We start from the raw sequence: 27,483 nt of genomic DNA, 5'->3' as shown, positions 1-27,483 counted from the left end.
CTTGTTGCCAAATTTATGGAATCTGCCTTTCCTATATAAAAGGTGGCGAGTAGTACACTCATGAACGAGAGAATTTAAGGTCACCTGCACAACATGTAAAGCTTCTTTATTGGTCTGAGTGGGGTGTCAAATATATTTGTTTTGTGACCCAAAACTGGGATTCCAGCCTCAAAATTCTACAAGCAAGGCGTTTATTACAGGCACCAACATAAGCTATAATGTCCCAAGCAACGCCATAGCAGTTATCCAAAATAAAGAAGTCTGCTCCTTGTGAAAATCATTAAAGGAGGCAAACTGTTCCCACTTTTGATGGAGATCATTACGAAAATCCAAGTTTGTAAACAAGCTGGAAAATGCCACCTCTAGAACCTCTGATAAAACATGGGCAAATCAATATCCATCAGAAATCTCTCCAGAGCCAATAGCCACCCCAGTAATCAGAGGAAAATAAGAAGCACTAAGAAAGATGTAGTCCAAATGAGAATTGGATCCGTGGGCCCTGGAGAGATGCAAAACGCTCTAAGAATCAACTAAATGTAATATATGGACTGAAGAAGCTCATGCAGATCTATCCTGGGCAGGGTCTATCACCATATTCAGGTCACCCACTACTATTAAATTATGAGATATGTAAGAGGAACACAGAGAGGTGATGCCATAAGAAGACAGAAGAATTTTGATTGGGGCCATATACAACCAATAAGATAACTTCTTGTCTAAATAAATGAAGTATTTGCCATCTGTATCTTTCTGTAATAATTCTGCCTTATATTGTACAGATTTATGAATAACAGCTACTCCTCCTCGTCAGCCCCCAGAAGAGAAATAAGACATCACCAACCCAGCCCTGTTTCAGCTTTAAATATTCCTCATTTGCAAGCAGGCTATAGCAGTCTTATGCCACCAGAGCATGTGCAAAATCTTACTACATTTAATCAGGACTGTAATTATACAGCTCAGAAGAAGGGTCAGAAACAATGACAAAAAGGTCAACAAGTAACAAATTTGTTATGTGTTAATTTTGTCATTGGATCTTGCTACATGTGTACTAATTCTTTATATTGTTCCACATGGACTCACCCTGATTCTCATAAAGTGTATTCTTTAAAACATTCTACTATACTACCCGTTTGTCACAGTGGATTATATATGTTATCTTTCTGTGCAACCTGTTACATGTGGGACATACTTCTCGCCAGAGTAAGGCAAGGCTACAAGAACACAAGATCAAGTTACACACAATCACCACTACAGCACCTATGGTACCCCATTGTTTGGAAAAACATCATAATGTTTTGATCTTAGCTGGTTTGCCATCAAAAAAATTCCGACCATCTTCAAAATAGCTCATCTACGATTGCGTTAGCAGTTTTGGATCTTTGAACTTAACACAGTTAAACCTTACGGATTAAATTATTTCATCGATTGGAACACCATTATTTAAGCTTTATTGTCATATGGGATCAAACAGTTTGTATATTATTACTGGGGGTGGTTCAGTTACAGTTCATTGTTCACTCTCTTGAATATATATGAATCATTTGGGGATCTTTATCATCAAAATTTACAATTAATACACATGAACTATTTGGGGACTGTTGCAACTTTAAACATCAATATTTATATTTACTTAGTCCACACATCTGCTTTCAGTATGTTACGGGGTCTTCTAATGTCAGCGAGTAATTAACCTCAATTAACTTTTGCTTTCTCATTTAAAATTTATGTATATCACTGATGTTTATGTATATCACTGATGTTGTCTCATTTCTTAACGTGTTGTGTTCCCTCAGACACTTCCCCTTCTCAGCCAGAAATGAGAGTTTATGGGTAGAGCCGCAGCATTTGGATTTACTGCGTGTCCATTCTAGATGAACTAATATACTTCAAGAGATATGCGACGGCTGAGGGGAGATATGGCCGCATTTGCTCCCTCTACCCCCAGCGAACTCAGTGCAGGGATGGTATGAGCAGCAATTCATATGCTGCACATGGCTGGCCCACAAGTATTCCCTCTGATGTCAGGTTTCTGGGTCAACTACTTACATGCAACGTGTGAGTCACTGCATGCGCTGTCTCTGCACAGAGTTCGCTGGGGCGGAGGGAGCAAGTGCGGCTCCAACAAGTATCTGGGTGGGCTTTGGGGGGGGGGGGTGCAGGTGAGCAGGCAGGGAGGGAAGGATCACTGGCAGTGGCATCAGCGGGGAGGGGGTTGGGCCAGGTGGGCAGGCAGGGATTCCTGGTGGCAGCAGCTTCTACTGACGTGCAAGGAATAGTGGTGGCCAGGCCGCTTATCCCCAACAAGCGGCCACGTGTTGAAAAACACTGCTCTAAGGTGCTCATTGGGAAATGGGGGGGGGGGGTTCTGTATATTAGTTCAAAGGTGAGACTCCTGTTGTGACCCATTGAGAAGATGAGGCATTCCAGTGCATTTAGTGTGATGACATCTATTAATCTTGGGTTGAGGCGAAATTTAGCAATGGTGGCTACCCCTTTTCCTCTAGCATCTTTGTGTGAGCAGACTAGTGCTTGATAGCCGGGGGTGGGGTGGGGGGGGGGGGGGGGGGGGGGGGGGACAATATGCTAATATTCAAGTTTCAAATATTAATTTGCTTTACCACTAGAACCAATCAGTCTCTATACCAATATGGGTGGTATTAATTTTATCTCCCCGCTTCGTCATTAAGTCTCTTCTGCCATCCCTCCTTGTCCACCCCACCATATCCCCAGATCTCACCCTTCTGCTGGTGCACACTGGATCAGTGGCTACGGGACATCAGTGAGGGTCTGGGACTTCCTGGAAAGTCTCTGCTGCTTTGCCATTCCTTGAGCTTCAGTTACACTCCCAAGGGTATGGTTACCATATTTGTGAAATCAAAAAAGAGGACACATGACCCTGCCTCAGCTCCACCCATAGCCTTGCCCCATCCCTATCCCCAGCTCCTCCTCTCACCTGTCTATTTCCACCCCCACATCTTTCACCTGTCTCACCCTTTCCCACCCCACTTTTGTATAACTCTATGTAATGACATATTGCTTGTATCCACCTAGAGTTATGATTTGTGAGGATTCAGTAGGATATAAGATTGCACATAACATAAGTTTGTGCAAGGACTGGTAACAGTGATTCAGGATGTGTTCTGCTGAAATATATATCAGCTGAAATGCAGAATTTAGAGCCACATTTTATAAAGCCACAGTAGCAAGTACCAGCATGGCAAATGCAATGCATAGGAATTGATTAGGTTGTATATTTATTTTTAGTGTTTATATACCATTTATAGCCTAAGGGGTTCATAATTAAAAAAAAAAAAATGGCCTGGTGTCCCAGAAAGTCTGCTTGAAAGCATAGGAATTCTAAACTATATTGATTATTAAGATTTTCCCAACCCGGCCCATGTGCCTAAGGCCCCACCCACAGGAGGGGCCTAAGACTCCCGGGCCTATTCTGGTTGGCCCAGGTGCCTTAGGCCCCACCTGTGGACGGGGTTTCAGCCACCTGGGCCAATCCGGCCCCATTCTGGAGCCGGCTGGCCTGCCGGACGGGTGGGCTTGGCACCCGTCTGTCCGGCCAATATTTAACAGGTATGGGGGTGGGATTGGGGGGGGTCGTGTGTCGGCGGGGGGGGGGGGGGTGTTGAGGGCAGGAGGGCCTGGGATCCCTCCTGCCCGTATTGTAGTGGGGTTGGGGGGTAGGGGGTCCGCCTGGGCAGGAGGGCTTGGGCTCCCTCCTGGCCCCATCAGACTCGGGGGGGAGATTAGAGATTGCAGGACAGGAGGGCTTGGGCTCCCTCCTGCCCCGATGTCGTCGGGGAGGTCGGGCGTGCCGCGGGGCAAGAGGGCTTGGACTCCCTCTTGCCCTAATCTTCATTGGGGGTTCGGGGGTGCCACAGGGCAAGAGGGCTTGGACTCCCTCTTGCCCCGATGTCGTGGGGGGGGGGGGTGGATTCTGTAACCGGTGTTGTTTTTGACAGACACCGGTTACAGAATCCAGCTTTTAGGCAAAGGACTGGCTCCTCCTTCGCCTAAAAAACCTTGTGTTGGACGTTTGAGGCTTAGGTGTTTTTTTGGTTCATTATGGGGTATAAGTTTAGACGTAGTGGTGGTCTGGGCGTTTAAACATCTGAACTTAGAGGCAGCCCATTATCAAAAAAAACCTTCTTTTGGACGTTTTTTTTGATTATGGACATTTTCCCTGCTTCTGCTTTCAACGTTTGAGGCCTTAGGCCAAAAAGGGACTTAGACGTTTTTTTGATTATGCCCCTCCAAGTGGTTTACATTCAGGTACTCAAGCATTTTTTCCCTATCTATCCTGGTGGGTTCATGCTGGCAAAGATTTTAAAGAGGTGCAAGGGTTGGGGAAAGGGGGTAGTGAGTATGGCATGGAGGGGTAGAGAGGTGCCGGTGCCCTCACCAATATAGGGCCCAGAGTGGTCCGCCCCCCTGCTCCCCCTCATTACACTACTGTAGATAACATACCTGTGCGTTTGTAGTTTGAATTTTAATTCTGTGCATTTAGAGATAATGGAAAGATTTTTTAATGCATATGATTATAATTTTTAAAAAATATGATTTGTTCTCAATTTATGTGGAACGATATGTCTCATGGCTGATGTAGTACTTGTTTTTATTTTCAGTTTGGATTTTTTTTTTTTTTTACAAGGATCTACACCAATGAGCTTTTGTATGTTTTACGATTGTTTAAATACTTTTTTAATGTGTTTATAAATTTTAAGATTTTTAAAAATTAATTTATTAGTACTAGAAGGTGATTAACTGAAAACTCTTCTCTTCGATGCCTAAACCTTCTTTTCTCTTAGCCCCCTCCAGCTGTCTGTCTTCTCTCTTTTTCTTTCCTCTCTTTCTCTTCTCCTAGTATATGGTCTGCCTTTCCCCCTTCTTTCTCTGCCATCTCCTCTTACATTTAAAACTCAATCTCTTCAAGTTGTGTCCTGTTTAAAACTACTCGGAATCACTTTTGATAGTAAGCTCAATTATCATCTTCATATTAGCACAGTGGTCCAGCGCCGCTTTTACCGGCTATGCATGATTAGGTCCATATCCAAATTGTTAGAACCCGTTTCTCTGAATATTTTCATCCATTCTCTTGTGATTTCCTGCATTGATTATTGTAATGCTCTTTATAATGGCATAACTAAGAAAGACATAAGAAGACTTCAGATTATACAGAACACTGAAGTAAAGATTATATTTAATGAAAAGAAGTTAGACCATGTCACCCCCCCCTCCTTCACAAAGCTCATTGATTGCCAGTAGAACACAGAATCACTTACTTTTAAAACTAGACAAAATAGCCAACCTAAATTTATTAATAATCTTCTTATCCCCTATAGTCCTTCTAAGACTCTAAGGGCTCCTTTTACAAAGGTGCGTTAGGGCGTTAATGCGTGGAATAGCGCATGCTAAAATGCCATGCGTACTAGCCGCTACTGCTTCCTCTTGAGCAGGCGGTAGTTTTTCAGGTAGCGCGCGATATAGCGCTCGCTAATCCATTGCATGCACTAAAAACGCTAGCGCACCTTTGTAAAAGGTGCCTTAAGATTGTCTGCCAAAAATCTTCTATCTATCCCGTCTCTGAAGTATATCAACACAACGAGGTCTACCATTTTCTCTGTCAGCGCTACATCTCTTTGGAATAATATTCTGGCCCATTTACGCGATTAATTAATTCTTCACCATTTTAAGACGAAGTTAAAAACATTTCTTTTCATTGATGCTTTTGAGACCTAAATGTCCTTTTCAGTGCTACATAGTTTTATTTTATTTTTTGCCACCCTTCCTTTTGTTTTCTTCCCTATATGTCTTTCTCTCTACTTGATCATTGTAGTTCTAGCCTTTTTGTTTCTGTTTTTTAAAAATTGTTTTTAATAACTATTATTGTTTTTAATGATGTGCTGTTTCCCTAAATATGTTTTTTAGTCAATACATGTTTTTATGACATTGTACACCACCTAGAAGGCTGATTGAGCGGTATATGAAATCTTAAATAAACTTGAAACATGTAAGTCGCCTTGAGCCTGCATAGGTATGCACGACTCACAAATAGAAGATTTGATTAAAGTTTGTAAGTTTTTTTTATAGTTATGTATAATTTTTTTTTAAATGCATACACTTTTTTTTAGAACACACCATACCTGAGAGTTATTTAAATGTAGTCTACACATTGAATATATACAATGTGTAGTATACAATGTGTATACTTCACATTTTTTTATATCTGTTTTATACTTGATTATCTATGGATTTAAAAAGACATTATTGCATGATCCCTGACAGATGACACTCACATACTGAAATTTCTAATCTCGGTTTATATACGAGTCAACCTTTTTTCCTCCTATTCTGGTGGGGGAAAAATGTTACCTCAGTTTATATTTGGATCACTTTATATTCGAGTATATAGGGCAGTAAAATTTCTCCAACTTCAGGTTTCTCTGGAGAACCCCCCAGTACCTATATAAACCTGAGATCGGATAAGTGTAAGTTCACTTTTATTCAAAGCAGTGTTTGAGGTTAGTTGTGGCCTTTTTATCAAGCATCGTTGCTGAGTGTGAAAACACAAAAGTTATATAGCTATAATATCATGAAATTTGCTCTTTTAAGCAAAAATATTAGCAAATTTTAAGAAAAAACACTGCTTTATGTAATCACTGGCTTTCAGCAATCCCAGGATGGGCTTTACTTTTTTTTAAAAATTATTTTCTGATCAAACACAATCAAATTCATAGGAAAAACTTCAATTCACAAAGTATTTCCAACTTTAGGGGGGTCTTTTACTAAGGTACGCTAGCCGATTTAGTGCACGCTAAATGCTAATGTGTCCATTATAATCTATGGATGCGTTAGCGTTTAGCGCACGCTAAAACGGCTAGTGCACCTTAGTAAAAGAACCCCTAGGTTTTGGGGACAACCTTATTCTGCTTTAATGTATTAGAGGGTAAATAATCCCTGTGTACTGAGCAGGTCTTTTTTTTTTTTTTACAAGAAGTATATATTCACATCTAATTCTACTCTTCAATGCAGATGTTGATGACTGCAATACCTTTTGGTGTCACTACAAAGAAGTCATTATAGTTATTGGAATCCTGGTGGGATTGGCACTCATTGGTCTGACTGTGTACCTTGTTCTGAGGAGCAAGAAAAAGACAAGTAAGACAGAGTCCTGTCATTCTCCCATTTCTTCTTTTACCAGACATAAGATTATAGGCCTTCTTTTACTAAGCCACAATACAGTTTTTTTTACCATGGCCTGGGGCGCCAAATGCTCCAATGCTGCTCCAACACTCATAGGAATTCTTTGAGTGTCAGAGCAGCATTGGAGCATTTAGTGCTCCGGGCTGTGGTAAAAACCTCTATTGCGGCTTATTAAAGGGGTGGGGGGTGGGGGTAAGTGAGGCTCAGAGTCCCATCATTTCTTCCATGACTTCATTAACCAATTATGGAAGGTCATTTTTAACATGTCATCTAAATCAGATTTTGGACATTTGGGGGGAAAAAACTTCCAAAAATCCAGTAGAGAAAATGACCATTTTCAAAACAGGAAAATGTATTTTTGTTTTATAAATTGCTATTTCCTAGAAGTTTGTCCTTAGTGCATCTGTCTTTTTGAACCATTTCCATAAAAAAGTCCAAATGAAAAATGCACAAAAACCAGCCATTAGGATGTAGGAGGGGACAGCATTCTTAGCAGACTGGCCACCCAGCAAAGCAGTGAGGCAAACTAGGGGGCACTGCAGTTCAACTTTACATAAAAGGTCCCAGGTACACATCTCACCATAACTCCTTTATATTGTATGGTGGGCCCTCCAAAATTTATCCAAAACCTACTATACCCAACTGTATGCCTTCCCAATAGTTCTTATGCCTGCAGGTTTCGCCTACTGGCAAATGTCAGTACAGTAGGTTTTGGGTGGGTTTTGGTGGGCTCACACTTTTCCCTACAAGTTAACTACTGTAGTTAGAGTGAAATATGGGCCTGGGTCCCCTTCTCTGCTGTCCACTGCACTGAACACTAGGGTACTCCAGACACCTGCTTACTGATCTAAGAGTACTGGCCATAACATCTTTGGTGGGTAAGAAGGGGTCAGTGACCACTGGGGAAATAAGGAGAAGCCATACCTTCATGCCTGCAGAGTTCATCTAGCCAGTTTCGTCAGCTTTATGGCAGTTGTTCATTACTGAAACAGGTCTAGCCTCAAACATCCAAGTTTTGCTCTGGACGTTTTCTGTAATGTTCCATTATTGCAGAAAAACATCCAAATCATGCGTCCTCCCCAATCCCGCCTAAAACATGCCCCTAAAACGCCCCCCTTGAGATTTAGATGCACTGCAGTCAAACAGCATAGAAGGAGGAAAGGCATAGAAGGACGGGAGATATGATAGAGCTTTTTAAATACATTTGTGACATAAATGCGTATGAGGTGAGTCTCTTTCATTTGAAAGGAAGCTCTGGAATGAGAGGGCATAGGATAAAGTTAAGAGGTGATAGGCTCAGGAGTGATCTAAGGAAATACTTTTTTACAGAAAGGGTGGTGGATGCTTGGAATAATCTCCCGGGAGAGATGGTGGAGACAAAAGAGTGTCTAAATTCAAGAAAATGTGGTACAGGCACGTGGGATCTCATAGGGAGAGGAGGAAATAGTGGATGCCTTTATCTGCTATCATGTTTCTTTGTAATTCCATAAGCCATGCTCTGCATGCTTTGCCCATTTGTTTTCTTTCTGCCATCTTCCTTTTGTCAAATTTTCTGGCATCCTTCTGTTCCACAGAAAGCAAACCAATGAAGGTCTATCTAAGTGTGGAGGATAATGTCTCAGAATACCACTAAAGGGATCATAATGGCTTTCACCCTTAATTTATGTGGTAATGGTTATCTTTCATTGACACCTCCCCCCACGCTCCTTACTACTCTATCATGAATAATTTTGTATTACTCTTAATTAATCATTCTTATTTATTATCATAAACTTTTCAGACTAATTTATTTTGATAAAAAATAAGCCAGTGAATATTTGCCTTTTAGCCATGGACACACACACTCTTTCTCTCTCTCTCCAGGTAACCCCGAGCAGACAGGGAAGATCTTTGATTCCTCTGATCATATCTACGCAGATGTGAATTACTGTCAGGAAAACAGTTCTATAAATATGACTGTTTGTCCTACCTACACGAATGTGATTAACAGTAGGGGAAACAACTTTGTAAATGTGACAGATTTAAATGAATATGTGGATATCTCCATGCATTGCCCCATCAGACCCTCGGTAAGTAATACTCATATGTACTGATCGGGAAGATTGGGGTAAGACTGGGATCAGGTTAAGGAAGATGTGGACCCAGGGGTCGATGCAGAAAACTACAGTGGGCAGAACCATGCATCTGTCCTACATTAACAGGTGCATAATGCAGTACACATAGAACCCTATTTTTTTAGGGATGACTTGGTATATAAATCTAAGATTAGATTAAAATGAATGGTAATTAGGCTATTAGCTATTCTGCCCTGATACAGAGAAGTACAGAAAAGATTAAAAGGTAAGCATAACATGAGAAATTTACCACCAGGTCTGAGGCAGTATAGAAGGGATAACATTGGGACAGAAAAGCTAATAGCTCTCCCCAGGCACACCTGACCACATATACCATACTCTATAATGACCTCTTCCTGATCTGTTGACTCCCTGATCTTTCTCAAACCCCCTACCCACTCAAAAAACATATATATAATAGCTCTAGTGTCCAGGGGATCTCCCACAGTAACCATCGCTTGACCCTCCCTAAAATATCCCTGTCTAGTGGCACCCCTCCTGAAATTCCCAGGATTTCACAAATAAATATCCTTGGTGTCTATTGGCACCCCTGACCCCCCTGGATGTTTCTTCAATAAAAACAGCAATGTTGCCTATTCACTCTTGACTCCATGCCATCATCTTGAGAAAAATGGTGATGCCTGACTCCCTATGGTACATCATGTGATGCACTGCATGAAGTTAGTCTGCCAAATTAGAGAATTTTCCTTGATTTGTTGCCTGGATGGAGACATAGAGGTGACTCCCAATAGGAGAATAGGGAGGGGATCCATTAATTGCCAGAGCTATTTATTTATTTATTTTTTTTTTTTTTTTTTGGGGGGGGTGACAAATTGGGACTCATTTCAGGGGGGTTCAAGCATCTGGAGTACCCAGGGAGGAGCTATTCCTTTACTTGGCAGACTAATACCATTCAGGGTCAAGTGCCCCCATTTTCCAAGATGATGATGCAAAGACAAGAGTGATAGGCATCATGCCTGTCTTTTCTTGAATCTACACCATGGGTGGGATCTGGGGAAGTTGGGGGATGACTGGAGGATCTGAGGTACTACTAGACACCAGGGATATTTTTTGTGGTGTTGGGGTTGCCACTAAGCACCAGGGATATTTGCTAGGGTGGATGGGGGGGGGGTCAAGAGATATCACTAGGTACCAGGGACATTTGTTTATGGGGTCTGGGGGACTCAAGGTGCTGCCACTAGACACCAGGAATATTTGTTTAGGGGAGAGCTGGGAGAGATGGAGGCGGTCAGAGGATGGGGCATCAGATCAGACAGTAGGAAATTCATTTTGGGAAGCATGTGGAAGTGACTCTTCATATGGTACCATATTTTTTAAAATGTCTTTTCATCTCAGTGCCTGATCCAATCACTGTTCATACACTAATAGGAAGGGGAATTTTTATCAATGAGCTGCAGATTACTGCAGTGCTGTGCACTATTTTTTTCTGACAGCACACTCTTTTTTAACATGGCAGTAATGTGAATGCTCATTGATTACTGCATCCCAGTGGTAAATTTTTGTAGAAAGCTTACATTATTTATTTATTGAGAGCTTTTTAAACCTCCTTTAACTATATATGCAGAGCAGAGCGGTTTACAATCTACACATTAGGTATTAAAAAAGAACTACAATTTTGGATAGGACAGAATCAATCATACCCAAGTACACTCATTAAACAGACACATAAAACAAGAGAAGAGAAGGAATGTCAGGGCTGGTTGCAATCAAATCCCCCAGGGTCATCCCTTCAGATTGAAAATGCCTGGCCAAATAGCCAGGTTTTTACTGCAGTTTTGGAAATTCTTTTTAGCAGCAATTCACTACAGATGGACAGTGGTAGGGAATTTCATAATGCTAGAGCAAGAAAGAAAAATGCAGAACGATGTGTTGATTCCAAAAGTGCATAACGTGGGGGGTTGGAGGGGGGGGGGGGGTAGAACTAATCAGTGATCGTCATATGGAATAGTCACACAATGGAGATATTCTGGAAAACTGTACCATAGGGCTTTAAATGTAAAAAACAGGATGATTTTCTTTTAATAGAGGGGGAACATTTACTTTGCATCTATTTACTTTGCATACCAAACGGATTGCACAGTTTTGGAGAGTCTGCAGTTTGCGTAATAGACAATGGGAGATACCAGCATATACTATATTGCAGTGGTCTAGTTTAGTTGTAAAGAGGGAAAGTACAAGAGTGGTGAATGTACCTGAGTTAAGCAAACCTCCGACTATGCGTAGTTACCTTAGAGTAAAAAAACAAGATTTACTTAAATGTTGATAGTTGTGGGCAAAAGGATAGTTGGGAATTGAATGATACATCAAGATAATGAAATGTATGAACCGGTGTTATCTTAGATCCTAAGGTCGTTTACTGGGTATGGTTGATGGCCTGAGAACCAACAAGCCACAGTTTAATCTGGGTGTAGGGCTAATTGATGGTCAAACAGCTAAATTGAAATTTTACCAAGGCAGTCCTGAAGTGGTTGGAAATCAGGACTGGTAGATGTAGTGGGGTAGAAAAGAAGATTATCATCCGCATACATATGAAGCAAGAGACTAGCAAATTCTTGGATTAACAGGGCTAGGGGACTAGGCGACAAGTTAAACAGCTTTAGAAGACTTGAGGTCAGAGGTACTAACATGCAGCTTTCTGTACCAACTCCACAGTACCTTCTTTTGTCTGGGTTGTAGGAAGTTTCATCACCCACATTTCGCTCCCGGAATTTCCACTCCCTCATTTATTGCTCCAGGGATCTTTTGCCCCCACACTTTTCGCCCCCAGGAACTTTCACTCCCAATATTCACTGCAGTACTAAATTGCAATAACATAATCATTATATATTATCATCATTACCATTTATATTGGCCTTGCTGATTTGAATATGCCATTGAATATGCCATGAAAGTAAATTTTTATGGCTACTCAGCTTTTTTTTCATTGTGCGCATTTCAAATCTTTTGCTATATTGCAGTATTTTTTGACCCTTTCAAAAGGCCACAATGAAATTTTATTTTTCATCAAAAAGTCTAAAATCGAGTAACAAAATTGTAAAAGTAAAAAAATACATAGTAAACACAAAACAATCAAGTAAAAAGTCAAAGCAACAAGAGAAAAAAAAAAAAAGAGAAGTGCACAAATCAAAATGAGCCAGCACTACAAAATCATAAATCTTTGTTCACAGATTATACAATACTGGCATATTCAAATGAACATTCACTATCAAATGGGAGGTTGATGCTGTTCACTTGATCCAGCATCAACCTCCCGTTTGAAAGTGTTTGCTCATTTGAATATGCCATTGTAACCTGTGTTTACTGACCTAGCATTGATGCTCTCTGTGCAAGTCTTCATTCATCTGAATATGCCATTGTAGGCTATGTTCACTTGACCTCTCTGTGAGCTAGATGCACAAAACAGGGTCGGTAAGACTGTATGGATCCACTCTGATCCAATTTTGGCTGATTCCAAAAACGTTTGCATGCAAATGATGTGAGCGAAGGTTCGTCGTAATCCCCGTCTGATCCCGCAGATAAATCACTCTGACAGCGACTCTCACACATGTGCAGAGCCGGCAGGGGAAGCTCGAACAGCAGAAAGGCAAGGAAAATATGAGAGGAAATGCAATTCTGGACTTAATTCTAAATGGACTACGAGGACCGGCGTAAGGTGTAGAAGTAGAAGGGACGCTGGGAAGCAGTGATCACAATATGATCCACTTCAACCTGGACACAGGGGCAAAACATCGATGCAGAACGATGGCCACAGCACTGAACTTCCGAAAAGGGAATTATGAAGGGATGAGACTCATGGTGGGGGAAAAAGATTAAGAAGAGGATAAGTACTATAAAAACGCTAGAGCAAGCATGGCTCCTTTTTAAGGACACAGTCACCGAGGTGCAAAATCTAAATATATACACCGCGTATCAACAAGGGATCGAAGAGGAAAAAGAACAAGGACCTGGCATGGCTCACTGTAGCTGTGAAGGAAGCGATCAGAGACAAGAAGAATTCGTTTATGGAATGGAAAAGGTCAAAAATGGACAAAAACTGGAAAAAGCACAAACAACATCAAAGCAGGTGTCATAAGGCAGTAAGAGGGGCCAAAAGAGACTACGAGGTAAAAATAGCCAAGGAGGCAAAAAACTTCAAGCTGTTCTTTCGATATATTAAGGGGAAACGACCTGCGAAGAAGCGGTTGGGCCGTTGGATGACCATAGAATAAAGGGAGTACTAAAGGAGGACAAAGCCATTGCCGACAAACTGAACACATTTTTTGCGTCCGTATTTACCGAAGAGGTTATACACAACATATCGGAAGCCAACAGGCTATACGCAGGAAATGAAGATGGGAAATTGACAGGGTTGACGGTCAGTCTAGAAGAGGTATGCAGGCAGATTGATAGACTTAAAAACGATAAATCCCTGGGACCGGATGGCATCCATCCAAGGGTAATCAAAGGGACTATAGCTGAACTGCTTCAACTAATAGTCAATCTGTCAATCAAATCAGGAAGGATTCCGGAAGAATGGAAAGTGGCGAATATTACGCCGATCTTCAAGAAAGGTTCGAGGGGAGATCTGGGAAACTACAGACTGGTGAGTATGACCTTGGTACCGGGAAAGATGGTAGAGGCACTGATAAAGGACCGCATCACTGATCACCTTGACAGACACAATCTGATGAGGACCAGCCAGCACGGCTTCAGCAAAGGAAGATCTTGCTTGATGAACTTGCTGCACTTCTTCGAGGGAGTAAACAGATAGATAGACAAGGGTGACCCGGTCAACATTGTATATCTGGATTTTCAGAAGGCGTTCGACAAGGTTCCGCATGAACGACTACTTCGAAAAATTGCGAGCCATGGAGTGCCACAGGGTTTGTTGCTTGGATCCGTGCTAAACTAAACTAAAACTTAACCTTATATACCGGGTTTTCAACCAAAGGAAGCTCTATTCGGTTAACAATAAATTTAAAAAAAAAAAGTAAACTGAAATATAAGAGAGTTAGTTTTCAAAATGTTTAGCGAATAAAAAAGTTTAGAAGTTTACGGAAGAGTTGGAAGGAACTGGGACACCTCAAAATTAGGGGAAGTTCATTCCATAATTGGGGATATTTAAACGTCAGATAGCTGCTAAAATTCTTAACTCTTTGAATTCCTAGAAATTGGTACGATGAGCGAGGTGATTAAATTTGCAGACGATATAAAGTTATTCAGAGTAGTGAAGACACAGGAGGATTGCTAAGACCTGCAACATGACATAAACATTGAGAAATGGGCCGCGACATGTCAAATGAGGTTTAATGTGGATAAGAATAAGGTGATGCATGTCCGTATCAAAAATCTTATACACGAATACAGGATGTCCGGTGCAGTACTTGGAGAGACCCCCCTGGAAAGAGACTTGGGAGTACTGGTCGATAAGTCAATGAAACTGTCCGCACAATGTGCGGTGGTGGTGAAAAGGGTGAACAGAATGCTAGGAATGATTAAGAAGGGATTCACGAACAGATCAGAGAAGGGTATCATGCCGCTGTACCGGGCCATGGTATGCCCTCACCTGGAATACTGCATCCAGCACTGGTCGCCATACATGAAGAAGGACACAGTACTACTCGAAAGGATCCAGAGAAAAGCGACTAAAATGGTTAAGAGGCTGGAGGAGTTGTTATTCAGTGGAGAGATTAGAGAAACTGGGCCTCTTCTCCCTTGAAAAGAGGAGACAGAGGGGACATGATCGAAACATTCAAGATAATGAAGGGAAGAACGAGAGGGCACTCTCTAAAGTTAAACGTAAGGAAGTTCTTCTTCACCCAGAGAGAGGTAGAAAACTGGAACACTCTTCCGGAGGCTGTTATAGGGGCAAACACCCTCCAGGGATTCACAAAGTTAGACAAGTTCCTGCTGTGTACCACAATGTACACAGGTAAGGCTAATCTCAGTTAGGGCACTGGTCTTTGTGAGCGGATTGCTGGGCACGATGGACCACTGGTCTGATCCAGCAGCAACAATTCTTATGTTCTTAAGTGCCAGTTTTTAATGCTCTGAAATCTCCGACAGGTCTGCAGGTGCCGGTAGCGTTAAAAAAGCCAGCTTTTCCTTTTTTTATTGTGCATAGATGCCAGACCTGTTGAGGAGGTAAGGGAGGAGAGAAGAGGAGATACCAGACCACAAGAAATGAGAAAGGGAAAGAGAGAAATGTCGGACTACTGTAAGGGAGAGGGAAGGAGAAAGAAATGCCAGACTAGGTGAGGGAAGGAGGAGAGTGAGAGATTCCAATAGGGAGGCATAAAAAAGGGAAGAAAAGGAGAGAGAATGGGTAAAGAGAGAAGCCAGATCAAGGAAGGAGGAGGGAGAGATTCTAGACTAAGATAAGGGAGAGGGGGAAGAAGTCAGAGAGATGCCAGACCGTGGGAAGGAGAAGAGAAATTTGTCAGACCACCAGAGAGGGAGAGAGAGAGATGCTGCATAGGGATGGGAGGGGTGGGGAAGGGACGAGAGATGGAAAAAATGATGTTTAAGAAAAGATTGGAATAGAGGAGAGAAAGAGAGAGGAGATGGTACACATGGATGTAGGAGAGGGGAAGAGCAGAGAGAGGGAAGAGATAGTGCACGTGGATAGATGGAAAGGGAAGACATGGAAAAGTAGATAGATTTGAGAAGGGAGCAGAAAAATTGAAGAAACTTGAATATTAATAGTTAGTGCCAATGATGGATGTAGAGCCACACAACTTACTGCTAATTAATCTATATGTCTCAGTAATCTATATGTCTCAGTAGAGTGAACAAAGATATTCTTGTCCTCTAAGAGAAATGGAACTCTAATTGTGGTGTTAACCCGCCTGGCGGAGTTCACCATCCAGTCATTGCGTTCATTGATTTTCATATGTTCAATCTCCAAGACATAATGGAGATGGATGTAGGGCAGAAAGTGAAGAAGGAGAGGAAAACAACAAATGTATAAGAAATCCCTGGAAGCAGAGGTAAGAGCACACACAGAAGGAAGTGCAACCAGACAACAAAGGTAGGAGAAATGATTTTATTTTCAATTTAGCGACTGGAATGTGTCAGTTTTGAGAATTTACATCTGCTGTCTATATTTTGCACTGTTCAGGAAGAAATTCATTTCTTTCTGTTTCTCTGGTGTTGTATTATATGCAGAATTTGGCATCTTAGGGCTTCGTTTGTGTATTATGTGCTCAGTACTTTAAGTTTGTGGTCCTGTATTTGCATAGGGTTTATCTGTGTTCTGCATGTTTGACCGAGGCCAGGTAGGAATGAATGTCAAGAAGTGTTATTGATGTTATGACCCAAAGCAGGAAGATATTTGTTGGCTTTCCTTCAGTCCTTTTGAACCTTGAAAGATTCAGTGAACAGAGATATTCCCCCTTCTCACAGACCCATTGCTGTTTTACAGAAAAGCACACATAAGACACAGCAAAATAATGATGCTGAAGCTTGAGCCAGTTTGGCTGTCTTTGAGCGAGACACTGAAATTTCTATAATCTTATCAGCATTCTCCTTCTCTGCCCTGCAGACTAACACAGACTCCACAGCAGGAAATCTCCTTTACATGGTAAGAATCTTCTACACATAATGTATGTTTTTTTCCTTATGTGTATTTTGCATTACCTCTTCTCCAAAGACTGAATTTCCTACCCTGCTGTGCAGAAGAAACTGCTTCAAACGCCTCAAGTGTGAATTTGTTGTAAGGTACCATCGTCTCGTGTTCGAGTCTTAGCGACTTGATGAACATTGTAACCACCGGGGTCTCCACGGAGCAAACAGTGCCCCTGCTGGTCACAGCAAAACTGACCTAGACGCGCTACTCAGTAAGGGATTAGCCCTGTAGGGTTTGAGGAAAAACAAAAGACAAAACCCACAAAATTTTGGTTGCAAGCAAATATTCAATATAGTAGTATTAATGTTCAAGATGTGTTAAGACACTTCAGTCTGCTCAAGTTCAGTAAAAATAAACACCAGGAAAAATTCTTGTGTAGCTTTCAGGATTTTCAAGCTCAACAAAACTTTACTTTTTCTCTTAAACAGTTTCTTTTTTTCCCCAAAAAAGTTATTTTCCCTAGCCTACCCAACGCAAGTTACAGGTAAGTCCAGCTGCTAAGCTGTAGCAGTCCAAACATTTAAATATTTATCAAAACAAAAGCAAGGAAGCCTCCAGCTGTTAGCAAGCAGCACTGAGGCCAAGGAGTTTGCCACAAGTTTGCCTTTCCAAAAAGCTTTTCAAACTGCTTTAAAATTCCCGCCCAGGATTGTAGCAAACTTCTTCCTACTTAGGCAAAACCCAGCTTCCTAATAAACTCTGACTGCAAAGCAAAAGCAAAAACAAAATCCTTTACAGCCAGGAAACTGCAGTGTTCCAATGATAATGAAAGAGAACCCCCCCCCTCCTCAGTCCTTTTCTTTACTTTAGGGCACAAACTGGTGCCCCACCCCCACACCAAGTTCAAAACAATTGTGGGTTTTCCAAACACAGGGTACTTGACTGGAGTGCCAAAGCAGTTCAGTCAGTTAGTGAACTGCACAAAATATCACCAAAAGAAAACGGTGTCAGGTCAAAACCGCGGAAGACAAAGGTGCGCGCCGACAACTGAGTGCAGCGCGGAGGTGCGCGCCGAAGAAAATAACTGATTTTAGGGGCTCCAACGGGGGTGTGTGTGGGGGGAAACCCCCCCACTTTACTTTATACAGATCACGCCACGTTGTTGGGGCGTTGTGGGGGGTTTGGGGGTTGTAACCCCCCACATTTTACTGAAAACTTCACTTTTTCACTAAAAACAGGGAAAAAGTTAAGTTTACAGTATAATGAGGGGGGTTACAACTCCCCAAACCACCCACAATGCCGCCGCGATCTGTATTAAGTAAAGTGGGGGGGCTCCCCAACAAAACCCCCCGTCGGAGCCCCTAAAAACTGTCATTTTCTTCAGCGCGCGCCTCCGTCTTGCGCTCAGTTGTCAGCGCGCGCCTTTGTCTTCCGCAGTTTTGTCTATGAACCAAAGAAAACAAAGCCAATGCAGCAAGACACAGTCATTTCCAAAAACAATGTCCCAAACTCAGTCCTGCATTAATTAGTGCTTGGCAGCTAGACTCATGTCCATCAATTCAAGCTCCTGGAACAGCTCTCCTGGAATTAACTCCTGTAACTCCATTGTTTCCTCTTGGACTTGTGCTGCCAACTCTGGAGAGGCACCAGGTTCCTCTATTTCCATAGGGTCTATGGCATCACCATGGTCAAAGCTGGGAAACTTCTCCTTAGGGAGAGTCCTGGCTCTCTTCCCTAGCCTCTGTAACAGAGGAGCAAAATCTGCAGGCTTTTCAGTGTGAGAGCCACACCCTGACCTAGCTGAGCCTGATCTCACCTGGGCCTCTCTTGGTCTCCCCCGGTGGACACCAGGGAAATTACAGGGACCACAGGTAGTAACTGTGTTAATTTCTTTTCACCAGCTGCAGCAATGAACTATATATGAGTGTGTGGGAACTGATCCTTTGAAACTGATGGGGACTGGTGGTAGATATATGCCTTCCTCCTTCCCACAATCATTCCCATGTCATTTCATTGAGGTCCTGGGGGTTGTAGGTGCAGAGAAGAGGTAGGAGCATTGCATCTAGGACATGATAGGGGACCGGGGCAGTTGTAGGATTACTGTGTGTGTAATACTTACGTTGATCTCTGAGGTGCCATCTTATGTTCTGGATGAGGGGTGGGTTGTCACGCTGCATCTGCCTATATCAGCGCCTTAGGGATTCTAGGTCCCTGTGGACTCTAAAGCATCTACAAGACACAAGTTGATGGAGAATGGGGTCAGATGATGGGCCTTCTTGGTTTTACATACATGATCAGTAAAGGTGTTTTGGATGGGCAGGATTGTTTGGAATTTAACATTGGGGAGCCCACCTTAAAAGATGTATGAAATATTTGGCTTTAAGATTTGGTGGTGGTGCTATGGGAACACGATAATGTGCCTTGATGATTTCCATTGACTCCTGCAATCCAAAGTATGCAGGTTTATGAGGGCACTGAGCACATAATACAATATTTATCATTAATATTCTGATGATTCATTTATCTATATATTAGCAATAATTATTTAATCCTGTGCAATATTGGTGATCTAGATCAAACAGGTGGTTTTCGGAATTTGTCCTTTTTGAATTAAGGAGATGCTGTGAAATGCTCCACACGTGACCTTAGACAAATAGTGATAGGCTGCTTGCAGGGAGGGTTGAGGGGGGGGGGGGGGGCTGGCTAGTGGTGGCTTACATCATTGGAGGCCCCTCATATTAGGAGGAAACTGGTATTATGTGGGCCCCTGACAGCTCCTGAGGTCCTAAGTAGCATAGGCTGCCTGTGTCTAGGGTTTAGATAGTGGAGGCCACTGGCTGACACTCACCTTTGGAGGATGCTTTGGATGACTCTTCAGGCCCTCAGGGATACTCAATGGCGGGCCTCTGCTCATGCTATTAAAATAGGTGCTTCCTATACCAGAGGCACTGCTCCACAAGAGTTTCTATATCCCTCAGGTAGTACTTGGGCTCCCTTCTTTCCCCCATCAAATACTCTTTAACTCACACAGTCACTCACTCACACACACACACACTGTCTCACTCTCTTGCTCACACACTCTTGGAGTTACTCTCTCTATCACACCCTTTCATACCCTCTGTCTCTTGCTCTCACTATATCTCTCACAGTCTCTCTCGTTGTCACTCTATCTTTCTTTTTTTAATGCTATTTAACTACAACCACCGCTCTCTCCTACCACAATTTTTTTGCTCTGCCAACGAAGAATTGTCATTCCATGTGTAGAACTATATATAGATGTGTAGGACGCCAGTTACTACTGCGGTAATGTTTTGATGTCATCAGGGACATTAGGTAGGAAAAGTAATTGAACATCTACTGTAGACGTCTTGCAAGTCATATAATTGAACTTAGATGTATTAGGGGTATGATAAATGAAAACTCTGGACGTCTAGCAGAATGGTCTGCAGACAGCAATATTTCAGATATATAGCTGTACCATAATCTATGCATCCTGATCCTTTTGGATGTCTTTTTGATTATGGCCTCTAGATATTGGATGTGCCGATCTGGACGTAGATGCCCTATTGAAAATGGCCCTTCATGGCTCTGAAGAATGTTTTTTGTTTTTTACTTGAAAATTTATTGAATTTTTGTATGATACAAAAAGGAAAAAGGTGTACAAGTAATATAATAACAATAAAGGACAATCAGAAAACTAGATAGCGAAGAGTATATCCAGGAATAATGATAATGGAAAATACAATACAATACAATATTCAAGATTGTACAGTCATGGTACAAAACAAGGGAAGGTAGTAAAAGGAGGAAAAGAAGGCAAGTGGGGAAAGGGAAAGAAAAGAAAAGAAAAAAGAGGAGAGGAAAAAAGTACAGTCAGTGGGAAGGAAAGACTATCTGAGGAAAAAAAGGGAAAGGGAGGATAGTAAAGAAGAAAAAGTCCCTCATAGACCAAGGAAGGAAAAGAAGAAAGGGAGAGAGAGAAAAAAAAGAGAAAGCTAGTAAAGAGAATGAGAATGATAAATGTGTATGAAAAATGCAGTGAGAGAGACGGTTCAGACATAGATGTGGCAGCCAAAGCAGCACTGATGAACTACCCGATTCCATCTATTTTTAGCCAATTGGATGTCACCCTGGAAGACAAACTGATTAGCCAGAACAACAACTGTTACCCCTACAGAGTACTCATAAAACTGCTCCTCAATTATGGTGAAGGAACCCTCAAATCACATTTTACAAGTGGTCTTGTTTTATAAAGTTACAGCTGGACATCATGATGTGAGAGATATAGGAGCTCACAATGTTGGCTTTACTGATAGGGCCCACTTTACAACATCTAGTCACAAGGTGGAGCTGTTGGAGCATTTACACAGTAATCTATTTTTTTTTTTTTTAAGCTGTTTGGTTTGGATATCAAAATTAAATTGACTCATAACAAAAACTCCTTCTGTTTTATGAGGCGACATTGACCAAAATTATAAACTCCATATCCTAAGCACAGCCCTCATTGTAAAGAGAGTTAAAGTATTCCCTGGAGTGCTCTTGGGACATGATGAAGCTCTACTGAAAGCTAACGCCAAGTATGCAATAGACCAGGGGTAGGGAACTCCGGTCCTCGAGAGCCATATTCCAGTCAGGTTTTCAGGATTTCCCCAATGAATATGCATTGAAAGCAATGCATGAAAATAGATCTCATGCATATTCATTGGGGAAATCCTGAAAACCTGACTGAAATATGGCTCTCGAGGACCAGAGTTCCCTACCCCTGCAATAGACCACGTGGGGTTGAAGGTTTGGCATACCAACCAGTGCATGTGTGACTAACCTGGAAAATCTCTGTTTGGGTTAGTTACCAAAGCTCATTGTACTGGGGTTTGTGAATAACAATGCTTTCAGTGGTAATTATGCTAAAAACCCATTCAGTTTTTAATATTATATTCATTTAATTGCTCTGTACAAAGGGGTGCTGAAAAGTTCTCAGCCCAACTAAGAAGAGAATGACATGGATATGGTTCAATCAATGATCTGAAGCAAGTTCAAAATGCAGAATTTCATTTCTGCATATTGGTACTTAATGAAATAAGATAACATTCTTTTCTGCCACAGTGGCAAAATAATGCTCAATGGCAAAATAATGCTCAGGAAGTTGATTGTTGGGTTGAGAACTTTTCAGCACCCCCTTGTATGTGGATAGTGAACAAGTACCCGGGAAACCTCTTCAACCCAACTGTGAAAATGGAAATTGTGTGAGAGAATATATATGCAACTTGTGCAAACAACTGGCAAACATCTGAAAGATAAAGTGTTGCTGATTAATCATGAGGAGTTCCACAGATCACTACTTGCTGGTAACCTGTAGCTGAAATACATTTTGCTAGATCTTTACCATATACTGTGAACATGGTTGTGTATAGGGTTTTCAACAATGTGATAGAAATTAATTATAGAAGGAATGTTAGAAGCATAGAAGCATTATGGCCGTAGTATGTTTGTTTCTATTCTTAGGAAGAGGAGGAGATAATGGATGTTGTGGATGGGCAGAATGGATGGTCCATTTGGCCTTTATCTGCCTTAATGTTTCTATGTTCTTTTTGACCATATATGAACACCATTCAGATTGTCCATATTTTAAAGAAGGACCCCTGTGTTGCAGAACATTTTTTAGATGTTTTGCTCATTGACTGGCTAACTGATGCACAAATATCAGGGAAGCCTGTGGGTTTGGCAGTAAATACACATCCACACAACCTACCTGGGGAACACTGATTATGTGACTGGGGATGGAACAGGAGAATTTTTGATTCTTACAGAGAACTGTCAGATAGGTACACTTATCCAGTATTTTGTAACTACGTATGCATGTAACTTTTTGGAACAACCCTGACATGCCCATGCCCTTCCCATGGCCATGTCCCCTTTTGGGATATGCATTATGGGACTTAGGCACCCTACCTTGCAGAGTAGTGTGCATCCAGATGCATGTGCAATTTTTAATGAGTACCAATTAACATCAATAAATGACTGCTGGCACTCAATTATTGATGGTTAATAGCTCATCAGCCAATTGATTTGCATGTACATCTTGGAAGTGTGGCCCATTTTGGGTGACATACAATCTGGGAGGGGAGAGGGTAAGTGCAAAATCTCTCCACACTTTATTAAAAGAATTCCTAAATGAAAAGATGTGGTCAATAGTACCACAAATATAAATTAGTGATTTCATATGGGTAAATCAACTACAACTGGACTTTAACATGTAAAAAATTTAGGATGAGCTCCCATCTGTTTTTCTTCTCTCAGTACAATTCATAGTACTAAATTGATCACCTTATTGTTGTTTTCATATAATAATGATATATATTAAATCCAGAGATATTATTTATTTCTTTTTTTGAAACCTTTTGCTTCTTTCTCTTATATGCAGTATAATTTGAGTGTCTATACACAGCATGTGGATTGTTAGGATTTCTATCAACAGCTATTTCTTATGTCTTATTCCTAGGATCTACAGGTCAGAGATGTAGCGCTGTACAGGACTCTGAAATGAAGTTGACATCTACTTCTGGTGACCTCAGCATTAGTATCCTGCTCCTCTTCTGATGACTCCAACACTGACTTCCTCCAGTGAAAGCAGCACTAGCCTCCTCCACCTCTAGTTACACCACTTCCAGTCTCACCTACTTTGATGGCCTCCAGTATTTAGCTCTTCCTATGGAAGGAAAAAAACTGCCTAAGGATGTGATAAGAGTTACTCTAAAGGGAAGCAGCTAAGACGCCTTTGAATTTGCTGGTCTTTTCTGCTGAAATGGCAGATATGGAAATCACTTTAATTATATAATTTGCTCTATCACCAAAACTCTGCTCTGGACCTAGGGCTAAACTGGAACCAGAATAAGCAGGAAGTTCTATGTGTGTTTATAATCATAAATTGGAAAGTGATCCATATTTTTCAGGGATGTGAACTAATATCTGTTTAATATGGGGAATATCTCATAGCCACTAAGCATTATGTACCTACTTCGTCATTGTTCCATATTATAAATCTCTTCAACCCTTATTTTTATCACTGACATACAATTTTTTTTTATATAAATATAATCAATGTTCAAACATTATTTATCTTAATTTAGTGCAAAATTAATTATCTTAATTTAGTGCAAAATTAGCTAGGAGATGGTCCTTGAACAAGCCAGAAGGTGAAAAATGTTGGACGACAAGTTCCCTGGTCGATTTGGACCACTGTTCCCTCTAAGTTGAGTGGGAGTCCTCCACCCAAAGCTGACAATGAGTCATGGGTCAAATGGGTCAACAATTTTGGATGGGTCTTATGGGTCATGGGTCAGTGTCTTAACCCACTGATCCACAATAAAGTTATATTTATTTCCCTGCCTCCTTGAACTTGCCTTGCTTTCTGGAGGATAGTGGCCCTGATGGTTACTGTAGTGTATGCTTGTGGCTTGGCCCTCCTACAAAGCCTGTAATGCCATAGTGGAGGAGTGGAGTGCTGTTGCTGGAGGCCCGAGTTCTGCAGTTTGCAGCTGCAAGGAGATAATTTACTGCAGAGCTGCAAAGTTGCCACAGGTAATGCCTGCACAACTTAGCTGCACCTGTGGGGAGAAAGAAAACTGTGATGACAGAGCAGGTGCAGCCCAACCCCAATGCAGACTCCCCCACTCCCCAGTAAAAACAAAACACTGGTTCTGTGCACTGGTGGCTGAGGCCAAGGGTGACTGAGTGTGGCTGTACAGGACTGGACTGACTGCAGGTAGGAATCTGATTGATGGTCTGAACTGAAATTAGGTGGGCCTGGGTAGTCCAGCCCTGTGTGTAAGAGTAGTGAAATATCAGTCAATTGTGAACAATGGACAGTATTTATAATGCTATTCAAAATGATTCTGTTCTGAAAGAAAATGCAGACGATAAAGGCAAATGTTGGAAAATGTTCAGATTTGTTGAAACTGCAGATTGTGAGCAGATTTTTGGCTGGGCAGCCTGTATAAATTGTTTGAGTTGTCTACTATTTAAGTCAAGGTCAGACGAAGGATCAATTAAACAGTATGGGACAAAAAAATATGACAGATCATGTGCTGTCGCTAGACTAGGCAGGCAAGTGCTGATTGATCGGTTTGCGAGAAAGATTTCTGGTACAAATATTTGTAGAGCATCACCTAAAAGTCTAGGCCTAGCTGTATTAAGGTGATGCTCTCACCTGAAAGCCTAGCAGTATCAGCATTGCATAACAAGCTGTCTCGGTTGCCCGTTGCTTTGGCTAACTTGTCACCAGTGAAGCTCTTATCTTGTTGTTAGAAGCCTGCTGGGAATGGTTAGTGCTTGCTGGGAATTGAACCCTTATCAGTGAAATTAATGCACTTGGTATCTGAATTTTCACATACTGATAACAAGAAATAGATGACATGTTTCCCAGTTGTCTTTCCCTTGTCAAAGCTCCCAGCCTGACTGTAAAATGCTACCCAGTTTGTGAGGTTAGAGCAGGATTAGGGTTTTTAGGATTTCCCCAATGAATATGCATGAGATCTATTTGCATGCTGCTTTCAATGCATATTCATTGGGGAAATCCTGAAAACCCGACTGGAATACGGCTCTCGAGGACCGGAGTTCCCTACCCCTGGATAAGAGGATGCAGGCACAGGCAGCCACAGTAATATATTGTTTTTTTCTGTAAATAGCTACTATACCTATTCTTAAAAGTGTGTGATTTCTATTGTACAATAGAGAAAGCAGGTAAAAACTGTTTTGTACTGGCTTGTGACAGTCACAGCTAGGCAAAACAACTGTGTCTAGTTGTTGAGGCTGGATTATCTTTCTCTGTTGTTGAGAGTTCTGGTTTGAAATTGTTTGCCCAGCAAATGATTTTAATCGGCAGCAATTATAGAGTCAAGGGTTGATGATGTATTGTATGGACGCTTAACAGTAAGGGAAGCGGCCTTCAAAAAAATGAAACACTGCCGTGTGGAGATCAATAAACAAATTACGACTAGTTCTCTCCATAAAGCTGTGTTGTTCTGCACAGATATGATGATGTCAACAAGGATTCTTACAGCGATTTCACTGTGTTTTGGTTGAATAACTGGGTCCTGCAACTTGTAATGTATAAATGTGAGTATTTTCCAGAGAAACACATAGCAAAGAACATAGAACACTTCACTGACACTACTCTCAAAGAACTTGGACTGAATTTGGATGATATACCATGCACAACTGACAAAGGAACAGGCAGCCACAGTAATATATTGTTTTTTTCTGTAAATAGCTACTATACCTATTCTTAAAAGTGTGTGATTTCTATTGTACAATAGAGAAAGCAGGTAAAAACTGTTTTGTACTGGCTTGTGACAGTCACAGCTAGGCAAAACAACTGTGTCTAGTTGTTGAGGCTGGATTATCGTTCTCTGTTGTTGAGAGTTCTGGTTTGAAATTGTTTGCCCAGCAAATGATTTTAATCGGCAGCAATTATAGAGTCAAGGGTTGATGATGTATTGTATGGACGCTTAACAGTAAGGGAAAAAATGAAACACTGCCGTGTGGAGATCAATAAACAAATTACGACTAGTTCTCTCCATAAAGCTGTGATGTTCTGCACAGATATGATGATGTCAACAAGGATTCTTACAGCGATTTCACTGTGTTTTGGTTGAATAACTGGGTCCTGCAACTTGTAATGTATAAATGTGAGTATTTTCCAGAGAAACACATAGCAAAGAACATAGAACACTTCACTGACACTACTCTCAAAGAACTTGGACTGAATTTGGATGATATACCATGCACAATTGACAAAGGATAAAATATTGTGGCTGTAACTTCTACAAAAACTCACATAGATTGCTTGTGTTACTGGCTAAATACATACTTCCATTGACACAGCCTGGATGAAAGTCATGTCCGTGAATCCCGATGTATGCTAGTTGGACAACTATTTCGATGAATTGGTCAAATATTCAAACCATACGAGAGGAGGTAAGGGGAACCTTGTAGGACATGCGTTGTAAAGAGATGTTCATGTGTTTCATTATGCAGCTTAGGAAAATCAGGTACCTTAGATAGATTGTGAGCCCGCTGGGATAGAGAGGGAAAACTGCTTGAGTACCTGAATAAATGCATGTAAACCGTTCTGAGCTCCCCTGGGAGAACGGTAGAGAAAACTAAATAAATAAAATAACAATACATAGCACAATTTGTGCAATAATTAAGATAACAATAGGGTGGATTAAAACAGTAGGCGAATATCCAAAGAAAAGTTCTCAGACAGAGATGCAAGAATCTCGTAGCAAATTTTCAACAATTTGTGCAATCTGTCCATTTTCAAAAGTGATGGTATGATTCACTTCTTTGGAGGTTGTCTTAAGTTGTTCAATGTAGACATGGAGGTCTGTAAAATTCAGAAGCTTGTGAAAAGTCTCGTTCCCCATGCCAAGAGGGAATAGATGCACCTGACAGCGCAACCAGACCCAACACTATGGAGCAGGACCTACTGTTACTAGAACTTTAATATAAGAAAAAGAAATCCCTGAAAGGTATATACCATAGAAAAATACTATAATATCAGATCAATGTACTCAAATTACAAAG

General features: G+C 41.4%; 1 protein-coding gene across 4 annotated transcripts in view; it reads left to right on the top strand.

The window, feature by feature from the left end:
- LOC117368802 (carcinoembryonic antigen-related cell adhesion molecule 21-like) overlaps window positions 1-24,281 on the top strand; it is a 62,359-nt gene extending 38,078 nt beyond the window's left edge. For 3 of the 4 annotated variants that reach the window (XM_033962507.1, XM_033962505.1, XM_033962506.1), the window contains exons 4-7: window positions 7,045-7,170; window positions 9,079-9,284; window positions 16,873-16,911; window positions 23,396-24,281. In XM_033962507.1, the coding sequence (XP_033818398.1) occupies window positions 7,045-7,170; window positions 9,079-9,284; window positions 16,873-16,911; window positions 23,396-23,440 (416 nt within the window). In that variant the 3' untranslated portion in view covers window positions 23,441-24,281. Of the gene's footprint in view, window positions 1-7,044; window positions 7,171-9,078; window positions 9,285-16,752; window positions 16,912-23,395 lie in introns of all 4 variants that reach the window. The other variant, XR_004541030.1, reaches the window with a different exon arrangement.
- Window positions 24,282-27,483: the final 3,202 nt, after the last annotated feature.

The sequence above is a fragment of the Geotrypetes seraphini genome, chromosome 11, assembly GCF_902459505.1.
Source record: "Geotrypetes seraphini chromosome 11, aGeoSer1.1, whole genome shotgun sequence".
NCBI lineage: Eukaryota > Metazoa > Chordata > Amphibia > Gymnophiona > Dermophiidae > Geotrypetes > Geotrypetes seraphini.
This window is presented reverse-complemented; position numbering and strand designations above follow the sequence as displayed.